The sequence below is a fragment of the Ascaphus truei genome, chromosome 1 (genome assembly GCF_040206685.1).
Source record: "Ascaphus truei isolate aAscTru1 chromosome 1, aAscTru1.hap1, whole genome shotgun sequence".
In the NCBI taxonomy this organism is placed as follows: Eukaryota; Metazoa; Chordata; class Amphibia; order Anura; family Ascaphidae; genus Ascaphus; species Ascaphus truei.
In genome coordinates this window covers 115,452,392-115,472,416 of record NC_134483.1, presented here as the reverse complement: position 1 = coordinate 115,472,416, position 20,025 = coordinate 115,452,392, and the positions used below count along the sequence as shown (strand labels likewise).

The window sequence follows — 20,025 nt, the reverse complement described above, 5'->3', positions numbered from 1 at the left end:
TAAGGGTTTTAGTGGGACGTTAACCTAGTTTAGGCCTAGCTGCCCTAAACTCTGTTGACTCAGGGCAAATATGTCCAGCACTATACTACCTTAACTTCAAACCCCATATACACAGACCGTCTCTTCCTGGTGTACGTCATACGTCTGACGTCACCAGGCCCCGACGTACGTTTCACATGCTTCAGGCACGCTTCTTCAGGGGTAGGAGTCACATGTGACATAGAAATTTACTTGGTTCCTCTCCCTGACCATACCTACGTGGATACTAAGGTAACAATGCTATTAGTGCCACACTAACGCGACCTGTAGGTAACGTGGCCATTCTGTTATACTTGCTCCTCTGAGGTATGCCATCTCCCCTGGTCACGAGATACACAAATATCTGTACGGATATCCATTTGTGATTAATGTATATGGTCTTTGATACAATGAGAAAGATACTCATATGGAGAGAAACCCTTCTATGTACCTAATATGCGCTACTTTGGGTGGCTATAATCACTAACAAGGCAATCTAACCTTTATGTGAAGCTTATCAGTATATCTGTATATTCATCTCTATCCACCCTCTATACCCTTATATACTTATGGGATACCTTTCCCTACGAGCATAGGTTATATTTAGATACCAGCTTACCCTTTAACTAGCCGTCTCCTTAGATGGGGATTTTAATATCCTTGTCTACATGTTTCCCTATTTGTGTGTTCTGTTGATTGGTTTAATAAAATTTTATTATTTTTTTGATTTTAATTACATTTTTGAGTCTGTTGCTGTTGGGTCTTTTGGATCCCTCTTTTGGTCCTATTAAATATACAATATCCATTCATTCACAACGTCTATAACTGGATGTTGTAACTTCAGAGTGCAATGTTATAGGGCTTATAGTGACCCCTGGTGGCCACTAGTTCAAGTAGTTAATAGTTCATTTTCCCAATGCACCAAGTTTTTTACCCAATACTATTAGGTGAGCGATGAGTCACTATGTTCGTGTGAATTAAGCCACTACACCCTATTACTTGGTAGCTACATAATGAGGCATTCAAAAAGTGTCAATATCAGAGTACATTTAATTACATTGACTAGCCCTACCAATTCTTTCTCCTTAAAAAAAATATGCTTAAGAAAAATCTTTAACCCAATCATTAAATAGCACTCTGAAAACTCTGATAAGCAGTAATGGTACAGTATGCATTCCCAGCCCACTATAGGAATGCACACACTAGGTTGCCCAGACATATATAGTACACTTGGTGCTGATTGAACTATACAGGCATACCCCACTTTAAGTACACTCGCGAGTAAGGACAAATCGCCCAATAGGTAAATGGCAGCTCGCGCATGCGCCTGTCAGCACGCCCTGAACAGCAATACCGGCTCCCTACCTGTACCGAAGCTGTGCGCAAGTGGGGAGACGATAGAGCCTGTTACACATGGGTTATTTCCATCAGTTATGCATGTATATGACGATTGCAGTACTGTACAGTACATTTTCGCTTTACATACATGCTCCGGTCCCATTACGTACGTTATTGCGGGGTATGCCTGTAAATATATAATAGGTACTGATGAATAAAATTAGAGAATACTATTGCCTCTTACATAAGTATATAATATATTGGTACACAAATTCAGCTAGCGCTCTTGCCAATAGAAACAGAATATGCAATATACATACTGTTAGAGAAAAAACAATATGTAATTACCACAATAAAATGGCAGATCAAATTGATTGATACCTCAATATATATATATATATATATATATATATATATATATATATATATATATATATATATATACATGAATCATAGAGTTGAGAAAGTCTGTATGTATATATATATATGTGTGTAGAGTCCAATCCAGACAATATATGGGTAATGCTGCTTCGTTCACTAGATCCAACCCTTGGGTCCAGATAGTAGCTATAGAGAAAAAAGAAGAAAAGAAAAAACCGCAAAACCCATAGCGCAGTATATTCGGTTTAATGTGATTAAAAACTGGTTAAAAACACCACTTACAAACGTCAGTAGATATAGGGCACATCAATGTGTGTGATGTTCCGTGGTGAAGCGTCCACCGGAACAGCCGCAGTGTCCCCTTTCTCCTGCCGGGAGGTCCCTCTCAGTCTGTATTGCCTTCCCACAATAATCGGCAAAGTCCCAATTCCGCGTCATGTGTGCTGTGACGTCAACGCGTTTGCGGACTTGCGCCGTCTGTTGGGGGTTGGGTTTCGGCTGATGTGCACTCCCACACTGGATGATGTGGACAGGCTCTGTGTACTCAGGCAGGGCTTCCGTTTCAGCAAACTTAGCAGATACAACCCTACGCGTTTCGAGGAAATGGTCCTCTTCATCAGGGGCTCTGTAACTGCAAGGGTGCTGTAGTTCCTTTATATAGTGGTACTGTGTCTCGTTGCCACCAATAGAAGCAATTGGGCTATTGACCAATCGTAGCTGTTGTTTCTAATGTGTCCAGATGGAACTTAGTATTCTAAGTGAAACTGGCACTATTAAAATCAACAGCTCTGATATAAGTAAAAAGAATGATACATACTGTGCATATTTTTGTACATAAAACAAATCCTTACAGTCTGTACATAAGCAAGACACTGACAATTCAAAGGAATGCTGCTGGGTCTATGTCTAGGTTGCCCACCTCCCATTCCTTCAATCCTAGAACTGGAACTTCTAGCAAGATAAAAAAACTCAGATGTAATCCCAACATTGTATACACGAATGGGATCATATAGCTCAACCTTAATATTGAGTACTTGCTGTAAGGGATGCATGGGGAATATTAATCATCTAACCAAATGATCAAAGAAAGATCACAAAGAGACCCCATTAAACTTGTACTCGACCTATGTTAGCGATAAGACACATTGGTAATTATATCTAGGAGGGGTAAAATCCAAAATAATAACATTTTATTAATTTACTCATCTAAATATTTAATGTGAAAACCATATGTAGCGGTCATGTAAAATGCCTACAGTCATCTCTCCTGCTAGCAGTAAGGCCTGGTAAGTGTGGGCATGCCAGCAGTAATCATGGAGGTTTTCCCTCACACCCTGGTGGGGTGCCCTGTGTATGGATGGGACTGGTCACATGCTCTGAGTCCATGGTTAGTGATGTCAGAGGTGTGTCAGCCTCAGAAGTTACATAAGGCACAGCACTGTGTTCTAAAGTTAGTTCTACCTGAAGTCTGAGTTGAGGAAGGAGTTCGGCTAAGAGGAGTAGCTCAAGTTCTGCTAGAGTGTCAGTTATGTTATAGTAACTCCATGGGAGACTGTGTCCAGGGACCTGGCACAGGGCAGTGATTCCTGCGGGAATAGTGAATCCCTGATTTAGGTGACATACCTATCAAAGGGGAGCACGGGCGAGATGATCGGCTAAATACACCCCATTGTGGAGGGCAGTTATGCCCGCCGTGACAATAAAGATGGAGCTGATCAGAGAAACCCCTGTGTGTGAGAGTCCAATGATTACACAGGAGGTTGCACCACCGAGGAGTTCCTCGTCAGGATCATCCCCATGCGGACGCAGGGACCCTGGTGAGGTGGAGGCGCTGCACTGGAACTAGGTGAGACTCAGCACACTACCTCAGCTGCCTGTCTGACGGGTCCTCCCCACACACCATCATGCGGGAGACTCAGGAGTCCTGTAGCCAACAGGTGCACCATCAGGCATATCTACACTGTAATGGGGGCCGGTTAGACCACAGGGGCCAATGTGAGATTGGGTGGGTCAGGCCGGGCCAGAAACACCGTTACATTTGGAGGCGAGCTGCTGAGATCAGATCTGTCAACAGGACAGGCTCTAGCTAGGCACACTGGGAAACAGGGATAGAGTCTGCTGCCACTCTGTGCTGCGTAGGGACGGACCTAGGGGTGGTCAGGGGCTGACGGGATATTGTCAGTTCGCAGGGACAACCTAGGGGCCTGAAAGGAGTGAGGGGTTTGGAGCCGGGCTATAGCTGACCGAGTCACCTTGAGGCAGTGCTAGTTGGTAGGATGCCAGAAGGGATAGCCTGTTAACTTGGTCAGGAATCCTGGAGAGGGTCTGCGCTAGGCTGACCAAGAGAGGTAGACGCCCCAAGTACTGCATGGCAGAGCCAGAGTACCTAGCCCATTCCAGACACTCACCGTAGGGAGCACAGACTGGGAGGAAGGAGTCACAGCAGAGCCCCGCCCTGATGGGGGGTATGGCGCGAAAGCTATGGCTGCGCCTGCATGGACAGTGACTCACTCAGCCCCTGTGCTGAGTCAACCGCTTAGTCTATGAGACCCTCCCCTGATTTCTACCAGGGGGAGTGACTTTCAACTATGGCCTGTGGGAATGCACCCACTGGGCCCAGGGACTGATATCCAGACGGCGCCACTACAAAAAGTAGTTCTGGCCGTGGAGGAGCCGTGCAAAAAGGATGGTTATCTTGCACGGAGGGCGGCTGCCAGGAGAAGGCGGGAACTAGCCGCGGGAAAAGACCCCCACCCTTGTGGGGAAATTGGCGCGAAAACGTTAACCGCGCGAGTCCCGGAGACAAGGGACTGGAGCCGGTCAAGTCGGCTGGGTCAGTGGCGATCGAGGCGGCTGAATCAACCCCCGCGTTCGGGGAAAAGAGACTGTCACCCCGCCCGGAGACCCCTAAGTCAGGAAAAGGGGATTACTCAGACGAGGACCTCCGTGAGCTGGCGGTGGTAAAAGCGGAGCTGAAAAGGCAGACCGGAAGGACGACACCCCGTGGGGTGAGTGGCAGGACGTCCCCCGCAGATCGGCGACCTGACCGACGGAGTCCCGCCATCCCAGGACCTGGCGGAGACGGGAGAGAGACGCCTACACCCCTGCGGACGGGTAAGCCAAGCAGCCCTATTACTTACCTGGTTACAGCGGACGGCGAAGCGCTGGAGGGGCCGCGCCAGGCCCAAAGCGCACGTGGAGGGACGGCATCACTTCCGGCAACGACGGCGGAGCAACCGGATGTCGTCATAGAGGAAGAGATCCCGCATGGGGGTCCCACGCAAGATGGTGACGTTTCCGGTTCCGGGGAGGACGTCACTTCCGGTGGCGACGGTGGAACCCATGAAGAAAAAGCAGCGACGCTTCGGCGATCGGGGGAAGGTCCCCGATCACTTACAAGGCCCAGAAATTGGAGAGACGATCTCAGGACTGAGGAGGGTGAGACATCATCCTTGGACCAGTCTACGGACAGCCAGGAGCGGGTCGTAACCCCGTGGGGTCCCGTTCCGTGCCCCTATGCCCAAACCCCCGCCATAGTTAATACCCCTACCCCCATCCCACGGTCACCGGGTTCACCGCCTAGCCTGGAGTACGTGGACAATTCACAAGGGAGAGAGGGAAGACGGACTGGGGAAAGGCAGCGCAGTGGCGCTACGGAGGGCGATTCAAGGGGAGGGGGAGAATTGAGAGTGGCAACTACAGCACCCCAACCCATAGTAAAGGCCTCGGGGTCGTTTAGGTGGTCCGTACCACGATCTGAGAGGTCATCAGGGGTATTTTCCATGGAAGATGATAGGGACTCAGGAGGGTCAAACAGATTCCGGGAGAACCGGTGGTGGGCCCCATTATTTGAAGGGTACTCGGCCTGGATGGACCGCACTCGGTTCCTCATCCGGCGAGAGGATGTAGTGGACTATTGGTGGGCGGTGGGAGAGTTTACCCCAGAACAGAGGGACAGAGAGCTGCAGGAGCGATGGCTGCAGATTGAGAATAGGGAAAAAGAGCCTATGGGTCCCAGTATTTTGTCAGATCCCGTGGACCCTGACGAACCCCTATCATGGGTGTTGCCTGGGAGGGCAGGTAAGGCTGACCTGACTAGAATTAGTAGGGCCGAGAGAACCATAATGGCTCGGTATAAATCTTCCCACGGGTTGGAGTACCCGTATGTCCCTGAGCCTCTCATGGATGAGATAGAGGACAACCGGGATAGGTGGCTTAGGGAGGCCATAGAAATGCACCTAGTGGGGAGAGGGAGTTCCGTGATAGGAAAGAAGGCTGAGGAACGGATAGAACATTTAATCCGTATATGGGCCATTGGGAGAAATATCTATAAACACAGAGTAACATATAGACCAGAGAGGGGATTACCCAGGCATTTCTCAGTAACAGTTCTGGATATGGGGGGTAGGGAAGTAAAGAAACCGGACCCCTATCACTATTTTTAGGTGGTACTGTGCATTACGCGGGTCCGTGGCTGCTGGTCGGGGCGGGCTTGGCGGATGACTGTATTCATGTGTACTGCATTATGAGGAAATTTGTGTGATGTTAATTATGTTTTCCGTTACAGTGCTTCCTGGAAAGAGGTATACAAATTTAGGTCCCAGCGAGGACGATGGGATTCACCAGGGGGAGAATGTAGCGGCCATGTAAAATGCCTACAGTCATCTCTCCTGCTAGCAGTAAGGCCTGGTAAGTGTGGGCATGCCAGCAGTAATCATGCAGGTTTTCCCTCACACCCTGGTGGGGTGCCCTGTGTATGGATGGGACTGGTCACATGCTCTGAGTCCATGGTTAGTGATGTCAGAGGTGTGTCAGCCTCAGAAGTTACATAAGGCACAGCACTGTGTTCTAAAGTTAGTTCTACCTGAAGTCTGAGTTGAGGAAGGAGTTCGGCTAAGAGGAGTAGCTCAAGTTCTGCTAGAGTGTCAGTTATGTTATAGTAACTCCATGGGAGACTGTGTCCAGGGACCTGGCACAGGGCAGTGATTCCTGCGGGAATAGTGAATCCCTGATTTAGGTGACATACCTATCAAAGGGGAGCACGGGCGAGATGATCGGCTAAATACACCCCATTGTGGAGGGCAGTTATGCCCGCCGTGACAATAAAGATGGAGCTGATCAGAGAAACCCCTGTGTGTGAGAGTCCAATGATTACACAGGAGGTTGCACCACCGAGGAGTTCCTCGTCAGGATCATCCCCATGCGGACGCAGGGACCCTGGTGAGGTGGAGGCGCTGCACTGGAACTAGGTGAGACTCAGCACACTACCTCAGCTGCCTGTCTGACGGGTCCTCCCCACACACCATCATGCGGGAGACTCAGGAGTCCTGTAGCCAACAGGTGCACCATCAGGCATATCTACACTGTAATGGGGGCCGGTTAGACCACAGGGGCCAATGTGAGATTGGGTGGGTCAGGCCGGGCCAGAAACACCGTTACACATATATAAAAAGTGAAATAAAATATCTCAAGATGAGATAATGCCAGTGGTGTATACACCAGATGTATGGTAACTACTTTGTAGAGAAACCAGAAGACAGGTAGACTTAGTACAGAGAACCTCAGGGTTGTAGAATCAAATATGCAAGGGAAAATATCCACATGAGCAATTGTATATCGGTAATCAGATACAGTTGCCAATGTCATTATTTTGGCTTTTACCCCTCCTAGATATAATTACCAATGTGTCTTATCACTAATATAGGTCAAGTGCAAGTTTAATGGGTCTCTTTGTGATCTTTCTTTGATCATTTGGTTGTAAACACAACATTCAAGGTATTCCATGTCTAGAGCATGTAAGGTATAATGACATTCTTTTAACATGATGTAATCCTATAAAATCAATTATCACGTTAATTGAACATGCCATTGTCAAGTACTTTGGGATGTAAGGATAATTAGAAGTCTGAAATAATGCTTGTTTTTACATTTTGCTTGCTTAGCTGAATTTACAAACTTCATTTGAATTAATAACCTACTGTATGATAGCCCTAATAAAATATTTAATATTAGGCCACACAGGAACTAACTCGAATTAGCTAAATAGTGTGAAGATCAAAAAACAAGAAATCTGCGTTCATGCTGTCTTTAGTGGTGTGCGCTGGTAAGGCTGAGCCCCTTGCAGCTGTACGTCGGGAGATACTCCCAAAAACTCCTATTTGAGATCTTCCGAAGGAGGTCTCACCAACAAACGACAAGAAAAATGCAAACAGCGCACCGGGTGTCAGTAATTTAAAAAAATGTATACATTTAATATATATACAGTAAAAACAAATAATCACGATATCCACCATGGGACCTAAAATATTAGTATCAATTATAATTAAAAAACACAATAAAATGAATAATATTAATATGCACAGCTTATTCTGCCCCAGACCACTGCAATGGTCACTGAAAGAACACATTCCGACAATCCACATTGGATATACCATTGTTTGTAACCCTTTGGGGCCATGTAAGTGGGATATCTATAAGTACTTAGTAGAATTTATACAATTAGTCGAGAAGTATTGCACCATATTATTTGTTTTTCTTTATTTCCAGTATCATTCTCCACTCCCCACATTAAAATGTTATTAGTAGGATGGGAAAATCTTGAGTTATGACCTTGAACCCTGGAGTGTACTGTACTGTATATGCTACAGTAGATGTATGTATAATTGTATTTATATAGCACCAACCATGTACGCAGCACTTTACAACATTACAAGAGGAGGTAAATATTGTACATTACAAACAATGGGAATAAGTGCAACAGATAAATGACAACATAAGGCTAAAGGAGACCCTGTCTCAAAGAGTTAACAATATATGTGTAAAGTTGGGCATTTTTCAGACACATTAGGAGTAAAAAGTGCATTACTAGAAGAGATTAGAGTTCAAGTGCACCTGGAGTGTATAGCAGAGGCATAAAACATTTCATGGGCTGCTTCTTTTAAGGTGTGTATTTTCAGCTCGGCTTTGAATGTGGAAAGTGAAGGTGCTTGACTAATATTGAGTGGAAGTGTTCCATAGATAGGGAGAGATTAGTAAAAAAAAAAAACGTTTAAGATGGGAGAGAGCTGTAGAGGTAAAAGGTGCAAAGATGAGACAACCTTGGGTAGAGTGTAAGAGATTAGTAGATGTGTAATGAAAAATCAGAGTTGAGATATATGGAGGTTCAGAGGAATGTAGAGCCTTAAAAGTAAAGGGGAGAATGTTGTTGTTTATATGGAAATCAATAGGAAGACAGCAGAGTGAGTTGAAGAGGTCAAAGCAGATACATGCCTAGAAAAACAGACAAAATAGGGGAGCAAGGGGTTAAAACTTTCCAACTGTAGACATATGAATGGTAGACAACCACAACCTCTTATAAGGGGCAAATGGGACTGATACTGATAATATACTTACACGGCCCTGTGTAAGTACAGATACTGAAAGGTATCTGTAGGGTGTATCCTAGCCCATCCAGGAGAAGGGGTATGGGGGTGAAGTATGATAATATTAAAATACTTATACGGCCCAGTGTAAGTAAAGATGGGGTATAAGTGTCTGTGGGGTTCATCTTAACCCAAGGAATGGAAGCAGGCACACGGTCTTTCTAAAGGTGCAGTTTATTGTGCCACCAAAGGTCCAACGTTTCGGCAAATAGATTGCCTTTATCAAGGAGAGGGCCCTCTCCTTGATAAAGGCAATCTATTTGCCGAAACGTTGGACCTTTGGTGGCACAATAAACTGCACCTTTAGAAAGGGCCCTCTCCTTGATAAAGGCAATCTATTTGCCGAAACGTTGGACCTTTGGTGGCACAATAAACTGCACCTTTAGAAAGACCGTGTGCCTGCTTCCATTCCTTTGCTTAAGTACCTCTGGGATGTCTGGACCTCCCTGGATACAGCGCACCGGCAGATAAGTACCCCCCTCCAGCACCTACCAGCGGTGTGCATGTGCTTCTACATATGACTGTTCATCTTAACCCATCCAGGATGGTGGCAAAGCGGGGCACAGGCGTTTGTTCACAAGCAAAACTGCAGCGGGGACTCCCCTCTTTGGTGCTTGCGATCAAACAATTTTCCTCCCCGGTTCAGCAGTTAAAGGGTGAGTGAGGCACGATTTCAGTATGAGGTTTAACAAGACGTTTATTAGTATAAAAACATCCAGACATACACAGTGCACTCACATAGAATAAAACTCTGGCTCGCCACCGTAGCCTAGTGTCAATTTCTTGCCGCAAGGTTGCTCTGTCTCCGCGTCTGGAGTGCAGAGAGATGACCCACCTCTGCTCAGCTGCAACTGCGACCGTCAGTGTATGCACCGGCTACGGAAGCCTCCGTGGGACACATATAGGCAGGAATAGAGCAACGCGTTTCGCCGTTCACACGGCTTCCTCAGGCTCCTAGAATTCTAGAGGGGAAAGAAGGATAAGGGGAAAAAAACATGAAAGAAAAGGAAAAAATCACAAACATGGAAAAAGGAAAGCAAACTAGGGGGGGGGCGACGTTTCGAGGGGTGACCTCTTCATCTAGCCCATTCCCCCTGGTCCCAAAGGGTCCCAGAGGTACTTCCCTAAGCCTTCCCTCCCCAATGTCAAATAATCCTACACTCAGCTAATGATATAAATCTAAAGTCTAGAGGGCAAATCACATAAGCAGATATCAAATATCAAACAATAAATGTAAATACAAGAGTATTGTCAAAGACACAGAACATATGCAGATATCAGATGTCAATCAGTGAACAAGTATAAGCAGACCCTCTATCAACAGCTCCTGGTGCCCTGTCAAGCACTCGACAGGGCACCAGGAGCTGTTGATAGAGGGTTTGCTTATACTTGTTCACTGATTGACATCTGATATCTGCATATGTTCTGTGTCTTTCACAATACTCTTGTATTTACATTTATTGTTTGATATTTGATATCTGCTTATGTGATTTGCCCTCTCTAGACTTTAGATTTATATAATTAGCTGAGTGTGGGATTATTTGACATTGGGGAGGGAAGGCTTAGGGAAGTACCTCTGGGACCCTTTGGGACCAGGGGGAATGGGCCAGATGAATAGGTCACCCCTCGAAATGTTGCCCCCCTAGTTTGCTTTCCTTTTTCCATTTTTGTGATTTTTTCCTTTTCTTTCATGTTTTTTTTTCCCTTCTCCTTCGTTCCCCTCTACCCCCTTTAATTTTTGATTTTCTCTATGGTGATATTTATTCTTGCATTGGCGTATTGGCTATTGTTGCTATATTTTCAGTTTATTATTAGTGTCATTAAATTATTCATATTCCCTACACTGGTATTTGCCTATATCTATAGCTGTGAGACAGAGAGTGCTGGTACTAACTTTTGGTTTGTTAGTACTTCTGAAGGGAATTAGGGTCCCTTCCTGTTCCGTGCACCCTGCAACCTTGCTGAGTCATTATGTCAGAGTGCTGTCTATCATCCCCCCCCTTTCTACCATATTTCTTAGCAATGTATTATATTCTACTTCCATTTATTTTTTTCAATAAAATGGTAATTACAAAAAAGTGGTACGATTACTACAACCACTTCAGTAAAGCAAATAGCAACAAAACATTGCAAATTAATTAAATGTACTGTATGTCAGCCACTCCATCGCTTAAAAGGTTAAGCAAAAGAATCTTGTTCTACAGTAGAGCTTCTGGTTGAGGCTCATTGTTATGCAGTATTGCGTTTGTGTGAACATACATATTAAATATCTCTTATGTGTTCATTTTTTTCCGCAGGTACTGGTTAACAAACAAAGTTCACATCAAGAGACCAAGCACAGGGCTTCTGATGTATACGCTGGCAACACGATTTTGTGATGAAATTCATCTGTACGGATTTTGGCCTTTCCCCAAGGATGTAAATGGAAACCAAGTAAAATATCATTATTATGATGAGCTGAGATATAAATATTTCTCCAACGCAGGCCCTCACCGGATGCCACTTGAATTCAAGACTTTAAATTTATTACATAACAAAGGGGCACTTAAATTGACAACTGGAAAATGTGTGCAGCAATAAAATACTGTGAAATGCAACGAAAGAACAGAATAAGATATCTCTTTTGAGATATCTTTACGGATTTGGAGCTGTGCTCGCTATAAAGGATAACAAATGTTTGGATACCTTAAAATGCGGCTTAAAGCTGGATGACTGTTACCAGTTGTTAGTTGAAAGGTGCTATAAACTAAGATAAGAAGCCAGGTTTGGAGTAAGTGCCACTTTTGTTCAGAGAGAGCCTGAATGTTTAAACAGTGTTTACAAGACCTACAAATGCAATTACAATGGAATAAAAGAAAGCAAAATTTAATCCATTGCGGCACCTTTGGAACAGCAAAGTAAAGCAGAAATTGTGGAATCTCAAAAGAATGGTCTTTGCATAAAGCTTGAAGGACATCTGGCACCTAGTTTACATTCTGATTTGCTGATCTGTAATAAGTCAGATCCATTGAATACCGTCAGTACGATGACTGATTGCCCTTTTACTGTCAATTTGTATTTCTGTTTTTAGGATATTTTGCAGGGTAGGACAATGAACGTCATTAAAACAGAGCAGGAAAAATATCAATTATTTTGATATTGTTATTAAAAAAAAAAAGACATTCTAGCATGGCCTTGACAGGCAACTACACACACATGTAGCCTTTTGGTTAATCCATCAACTGCCAGAATGGCTTTGAACAGTTGATGTTCCAATGTCCTCTGACATCAAAAGGGATAATATTGCAAGAATGTATAGAAAGCTTTTAAAATAGCTTCAAGCCATGCTTAAACCCATCAGTAGCGACTGAGCCTTTAAAACAACTGTGTTGCAGATATGGAGAGGCTAAATACAAGTGTATATGTTTAGTATAATTTAAGAAGGTTTTGTTTATAAACGAAGGTGCCCTTACTTTTGGTACCAAAGATTTCAGTGATTTTGTATAAATTTGTTTTTGAATTTTTTTTATTAAAAAAAAAATGTGCATTTGGTACTGCAAAGCTATGCTGCTGGAAAATGTTTTTTTTTTTCTTTCATTCTCGTTTACTGTACTTTTCTGTTTCCACTGAAGAGCCTCATATTAAGTTAATTTTGAACGTTTGTTGCATAGTAATGAATGGTTTATATCTATTTGCGTGTAAGTGTACGTCTTTTCTAAAGTTGTTCCACAGTATTCCGTGTACGGTTACCATGTTTTCTTTTGTTATTAGTTCTTGATGAACAAAAGTAATTTCCATCTAAACTGAAGTCTGTGAAGACTGTCCAATAATAATAATAATAATAAAAATACAGTTGCTGTATTTTTTAATTTTAAAGAAATAAAAAGTGTAATTGTGCTAAAGCTAATTTTTAAATGGGTGGCTATGTTTGCAAACTTTATTCAGTGTTTCACATGTAAATAATAAAGAGACAAAGCTGACAAGTCACAGACGCCCTGCCAGGTTTGATCTAGTACTGTCATTAGTGTGTGATTTTATTTTCAGTTTGCTTTAAAAAAAAATGTACCATTACGTTTTAAAAGCTTCCTGATGTTTAGCTCTTTGTATTCTTTGTGCAGAGGTTATTTTTCAAAGACTGCGAGCTACAAAATTGGAGCAAAAAACGTTTTTCACGTTCGTTGAGGAAACCCACTATCATTGAAAGTAATGGGATTTCCTGCTTTGATAAATGTGGCACCGTATTTCCCCCCAATTTCGCTGCCTAGAGACATTGATAAACAGATCCCCAAGTAAGGATTTGCTAAACTGTGATAAAAGGACGCTGTGGTGAAATAAAACACAACATTTGATTGTATCAGAGCTAGATCTTGCTTTAACTGTCATTCCAGTCAATGGCAGTTACCGTGGGATCGAGCTCCGATACCCATGAAAGAACTTAGTGAATTATAGCCTTAGTGTCCAATTCAATAAAGTCTGTTAACATCTGTTTCCGTATTCAAAAATATATCGCTTCAGTTCACAATAATAAATGTTTATATTTTCACCTAATTCAATAACAATTATACATGCACTCACAAAGCATGATACACCTCTCATTTGCATACACCAGAGAGTGATAAATACAGTATATCCAAATGAAGCTATCTAAAAAAAGAAAAGAAAAATTGGGATTGTGAATACCTAGAGCCATTTTTCCAAACTACTGGTATTGAGGATTGGGGAACACACAGGAATTGGATGGTTTTGTGAGCAACTTTAGTATGATTTTTCCATTGTTGTTTTAAATGACTGTCTTTTTGTCATGTTCCAATTGTGAGTGAGCGACTGAGTGAGTTGGGATCTCTTTTAAACATTTTGGTAATTAGGGACATTTTCCAATTTTTTTTTTTATTTTCCTTACTTGAAAAGATGAATACATGTTATACTGTAATGTATATTTAAAATGTAAGCTTTACTACTGCAATAGTATTTTATATACAAAGGATATGGTGCCTGGGGTTCTGCAAACACATTTTCAAATGGTTCTTCTGTTCTTAAATGTTAGAAAAGCACTGATCAAGGCAGCTTCCCAAGTCAATTCTTCACATTAAGGGAGGCAAAGAGAAGTTAATATAAATATACAGTATCAAATGACCCAGTGATCTACACTCATTGGAGCTGATTGAATTGCATTGGTATACTTTATGCTCATGTATGTAAAGTTTTGCATATTTGATAACATTCACACACTCAGCTTAACGCAGCTACTTCGGCCTGTGTTCACCTGTTCTTCGCAGTGATGTTTTCAATATTGAAGATGGTCAAATTGTCTTCAAGTTTTGCTTTGGAGTATTTTGAATTGTGGCCCAACTGTCCTAATGTTAAAGCAGCAAATCATGCTGGCATTTTTAATTAAAAATTTTTTTGAAAGGGTTACTTTTATTCCCCAAAACTGGTTAGTACCCCTGATTTGATAAATGGTCCTCTATCGTTCTGGGACTCTCAGTTAATGAGATATATTATTATTTTGTCCAAGGTGTAGGAGAGAATATTTCCTCCCAGACAGAAAATACCTTCTGTCATGCGCAATCAGGGGCAGCTAATAGAAAGCTGCAGCATTGGTTTGATCAGGGGCAGCTAATAGAAAACTGCAGCATGGGCTCGATCAGGGGCAGCTAATAGAAAGCTGCAGTATTGGTTCGATCAGGGGCAGCTAATAGAAAACTGCAGCATGGGCTCGATCAGGGGCAGCTAATAGAAAGCTGCAGCTTTGGCTCGATCAGGGGAAGCTAATAGAAAGCTGCAGCATTGGCTTGATCAGGGGCAGCTAATAGAAAGCTGCAGCTTTGGCTCGATCAGGGGTAGCTAATAGAAAGCTGCAGCATTGGTTCGATCAGGGGCAGCTAATAGAAAGCTGCAGCATTGGTTCGATCAGGGGAAGCTAATAGAAAGCTGCAGCTTTGGCTCGATCAGGGGAAGCTAATAGAAAGCTGCAGCATTGGCTTGATCAGGGGAAGCTAATAGACAGCTGCAGCGTTGACCATATTTGTAGGATTTGTTGTATCAAACATCGGAACAACAAAAGTACAAATATCTAAGGGATTCCAAGAAGTCGGGTGAACACTGAAGTTCAGGTAAGATTTTTTTAAATTATGTTTTTTGTGGGGATTGCTGCTTTAGGTTGAAGATACAAACTTATTACAGTATATTAATAGCATTAATATTTGCTAAATTAGCATACATAATAGTAACCATATTTCATTTTTCTAGTAAATAAAATTCAAACTTTTGAAATTCATTAACATACTCTTATTAGGCTGGTAATATTTGTGCTAAAAACTACAAAAACGAGCCATTGCTCTTACTATGGCCCAGATCCACAAATCTGTTATTTAATTAATAAAGTGTTAACAGTGCTCGACATGCCCATAAACTTTCAGTGGTCCTTTCAGTCAGAATATTAAATCCATTTATAATTTTTGGGGACATAGTTTAGCTCCTCAGAAGGTCAAAGTCTGACCCTGGGCGTTAACCTAAGTTATCGCCTTGTTAAGTGCTTACGGGTATACTTAAACCTCACTAACGCAGTGTTACGTGTCGTAAAAAAGTCCTGGCATTACTATAATGGACATTAGTGCTAATGATACAGTATGTAAAAGAGGTGTTCCCTCAAGCAATGCATATCCATAGAGGTCGGTTATCGTTAACGCAGGGATTTAATGATGCATTACTTAATTTCTACCTAAACATAGACATTATTTCCCTCTAGATCCTAGAGAGAGAGAAATAGATCTTACCCAAAGAGGCATTAGTTTAAATATAAGTCATGTTAAGCTGACACAAGGTAGTGCTTACATGGCGTTAAGAGTATTCTAATTAAATATATAAAGGCCGTACTTTTTGTATATAATTAGCTTTGCGGATTTGTGTTAACCTCAGGGAACATAATGTCTGTTACTGATTTTGATAACATGACATCATGAGCCCTGACTTAATTGAGCTTTGTGAATCTGGGCCTATATTTGTTATAACAAATATGATCCTGTTATTTACACCAACTTTTATAAATATGTGTAAATGCCTGTAGAAGAGTTAAAGGGTAGTGGAAGTGGAACAGGTTGTCTATAAATGGAGGACTTTAGAATATGTTCTATTTTATGCATCAATTACATGCCTTAAGTATGTGAACTACTCTTTTTGATTCACCAAAGCTCAACATATGTCAACTAGTGATTATATCACTGAAAATTAAATGGAATAGTAAATAAAGAAACTGAATTAATTGATAAGGGAAACAGATATGAAGTCTGTTATGCCTTTTACTGAAAAGTAACTTTGGAGAAATACATCTGAAAGCAACTGCACTTTATACAATCTGATTTATTGTGTATTTGTACGGCTGTACATTTAGAGATGTGTACTACAGTTTTTCAGAATAAATCATTTTCTTTGAAAAGAAACATTAAATCTAGAAAATCTTTATCCAAGTTGATTTTTGGGCTGCTGTCCTGCTTCACATCTCTAGTTGCTTTTATTCAAGTTTAGCAAATTGAGTTCTTCATCAGTGACCAGGAAGTGGTTTAAAAAAAAAACTATTTGTTATATCATCTTGCTCAAACATATAGAGTAATTTAGCAATTCTTTTTTCTCTTTCATTAAATATTATTCCAAATTCAGTATTTTTAGACGAAACATATTGTAAGATGTTGCATTCATTTATTATATTGATGCCTCCTTTAATCTTAATAGCTGTGTTTATAATAAATCCTTTAACGTGGCTTCATCAGCATTAATTTACTTAATTGTAAGCTGCAAACCAATAGACTTGTATTTAGTGTTTGGGCCCTTTTTATGTAACATTTGCACATTTATTTCCTTTGTAGATGTACTGTTTATGTAGGCAAAAGCACAATTGTTTCTACTTTCAAAAATAGTTTTTAGAGACTAGTGTTCTTGGACAGTGCTACTGACCATGATGAATATTGTATAGACATTGTACAATATCTGTTCTGATCCTCTGTACAGCATATTTTTTTTTATATTATTTTGACAGTTGTACAATTGTAAAATGATATTAAAAGATCTTTTGTAAAACATCTCTCTATTTTATCGTATTTACATTGAAACCCAAATTTTTTTTTCAATAATGCTTTGCACAACATGAAGTATAAGATTTTCCAGTCAACAGCTTTCAGCTGATAAAGAGAAAGTGGTGTAAGTATGACTGTGCTTGTTAGAATTGCAGACAGAAGGGCGCATGCACGAAGGCTAGAGGAATGGTAGCTTAGAGTGCGAGCTCCATACCTCGCGGCACAACTATAGTATCAATTTAGTGCAAAAACAGACAAAAACTGTAATCAGCTCCAACAATCAGAAATCGGAACCCTAAAGGATGTCTACTAAAGCAAAATTGAAGCTCCATACCTCTGTCTTAACAAATTATTTCACCACAAGAAGGTACGGAATCGGAGGATGAGGGATCGGAAGACCAAGACAACGAAAGAGACAAAGAACTGGTCACGAGAAAAGACCTACGAGAATTCTGCAATGAAATGAAGTCTTTCTTCCACAAAGAGTTGTCGGATTTAAGATGTGATGTCAATAGCATTGGGGTTAGAAGCGTGGAAGTGAGAAACGCCTGGACTCTACTGTTAAAGCCTTGAGTAAAAACAAAAAAACTACAGCACAGCTAAAATCCCTGATAAATGACCTGTCCGATAAGCAGGAGGACACAGAAAATAGGGACAGATAAAACAATATACAGCTAAGAGGGGTACCAGATGAAATAACTGACCCTGAAGATTTCATCTCCAAATGGCTGACTCATGTCTTCCCTGACAAACCTGAGACAGACCTCCACTTAGACTGGTGCCATAGGGCCCTCAGATCCAGACCGCAGCCAGGGGACCCACCACGAGACATAATAACCAGATTCCACTTCTTTCAAATAAAAGAAGCATTATGTAAAATAACAAGAGCCTCTGGAAATGTGAAGTTTGAAGGGGTCAAACTATTGGTCTTTCAGGATCTCTCTCCAACCACTCTTGCAGCGTGAAAACAGCAAGATAAGTCCCTTAATTGATGCCAATTAAGTTCAATTAAGCCTTAAAGGGGTCTCACCACATGTTTGTCCGGTTTGTTCAAAGTTCTGATGATAAAGTTACACCACTTCAAAATATCATCCATACACAGTGGCCATCTTGGTTTCCAGCAGCTCCGGAAGAGGCGACCCGAGGGAGGAGGGAGAGGTGAATCCCGACACAGGATCAGCAGCATAGGTGTCCCTGCCGAAGTAGCCCGGGGGGAGAAGCCCCCCCCCCCCGAACACTATAGGGTATTGAGTATGAACGCTAGGCCACAAAGAGGGGCAGAAACGCGGGCTTAGCTAAGGGGCCCGCAGACTCATGCATTCAGCAGCTTAACAGTTTGGGGTGGGGGTCAGATTGTCCCCAATTAAGCGGTTCTACAGGGCAGGTAGATGTCAGCGTCCTCAAAGATAGGATGAAGTGGGTTTAGATAAGGATGGCAGAATTTTGTTTTTAGGGTTTGACAATTAAGTTAGTTTACAGTCAGCTACAAAAACATTAAAAGTAAATTAAATAAATAATATTAAAAATAAAAAAAATCCAGGGTGGGAGTCCAAACCTGCTTTGATACAGAATACACAAGGGGAGCCCATTAAGACTCAGACTATCGAAACTGCTAGATCAGTGATCAGAGTCACACTCAGTATAAATAAGAACTCAGACTTTCCCACTAGACAACAATGCACAACAGATCTCCTAAAACGCAGGGGTTCATACGATTAATGTGTCCATCTCACACTCTGAGCTTAATTTATATATGTTTATATTTTCTTTGTCTGTTTCATATGTTACAGTGGTTAAGAAGGTTGGTTGATGCTTTACAGCTGTGTAAAAAATACAATGCCGGAGGAAAGCCCCTCCCGGCCTTCGCCATGTGTCCTATAACGAGTGTCCTGGATAATGCCCAGACACTCAACCAAAACCTTGGGTTAACTCGGAACCGATTCCACTCGATTCATTGGAAACCCCTTTATTGTTTTCAAGGAACCAGTCAGGTCCCAAAGGCAAGGAAGCCAAGGCGGTCAATGACTACACTTGGATCTCCAAATTTGTTCCCTCCCCTCTGTCTTTTCCCTACCCCTTCCCTCTCACCTACCTGGAGGATTGGTCCGTTCGCTCCTAGATGCCGGCACGAGTCTAATCCTATTCGCTAGAAAAAAAGAGTCTACGGTAAAGAAAAATACACTCAACACAGATCCCACTACAACAGTAGGAAACAGCTAAACATTTAATTCATGATGGTGACAACTATAATCTCCCATAACGTTAAGGGACTGAATAGCCCAGGGAAAAGATGGGTGGCAATGGCTGAGTACCAGAGGAGACAAGCCGAAATAGTCCTACTTCAAGAAACGCATTTTAGTAATAGAAGTTCCCCAAAATACTTTGACAGACACTAAGGACAATTTTATTTATCGTCCTCGTCCAAAAAAAAAAAAGAAGGGTTCCAATACTTTTTCACAATAGATGCCCATTTAAATTAGATTCAGTGGAAAAGGACAAGGAGGGTAGATATTTAATACTTACAGGTTCAATAGATGGCCAACATCTAACCCTAGCTTCCATATATGCCCCTTGCGATTACGATCCTCCCTTCTTCACCTCAGTCTTTGATAAAATAAACAAAGTAGCGAGAGGACAACTGATAGTAGCCGGTGATTTCAATACGGTATTAAACCCCAAACTAGACAGATCGGGGGCCCCCCGTGAATACATAACAAAGACAACCCATCAACGTTGAGGTTAGGCTTAAAATAAATTAATATGGTAGATATTTGGAAGGAACTCCACCCCTTTGATAGGAACTATACCTTCTTTTCACA

The 20,025-nt window shown here is 42.0% G+C and overlaps 1 protein-coding gene across 2 annotated transcripts in view; it reads left to right on the top strand.

Annotated features, from left to right (window-relative positions):
- ST8SIA4 (ST8 alpha-N-acetyl-neuraminide alpha-2,8-sialyltransferase 4) overlaps window positions 1–17,212 on the top strand; it is a 200,978-nt gene extending 183,766 nt beyond the window's left edge. For both annotated transcript variants that reach the window (XM_075593531.1, XM_075593541.1), the window contains exon 5: window positions 11,456–17,212. In XM_075593531.1, coding sequence (XP_075449646.1) covers window positions 11,456–11,738 — 283 coding nt within the window. In that variant the 3' untranslated portion in view covers window positions 11,739–17,212. The remainder of the gene's footprint in view (window positions 1–11,455) is intronic.
- The last annotated feature ends 2,813 nt before the right edge of the window (window positions 17,213–20,025 follow it).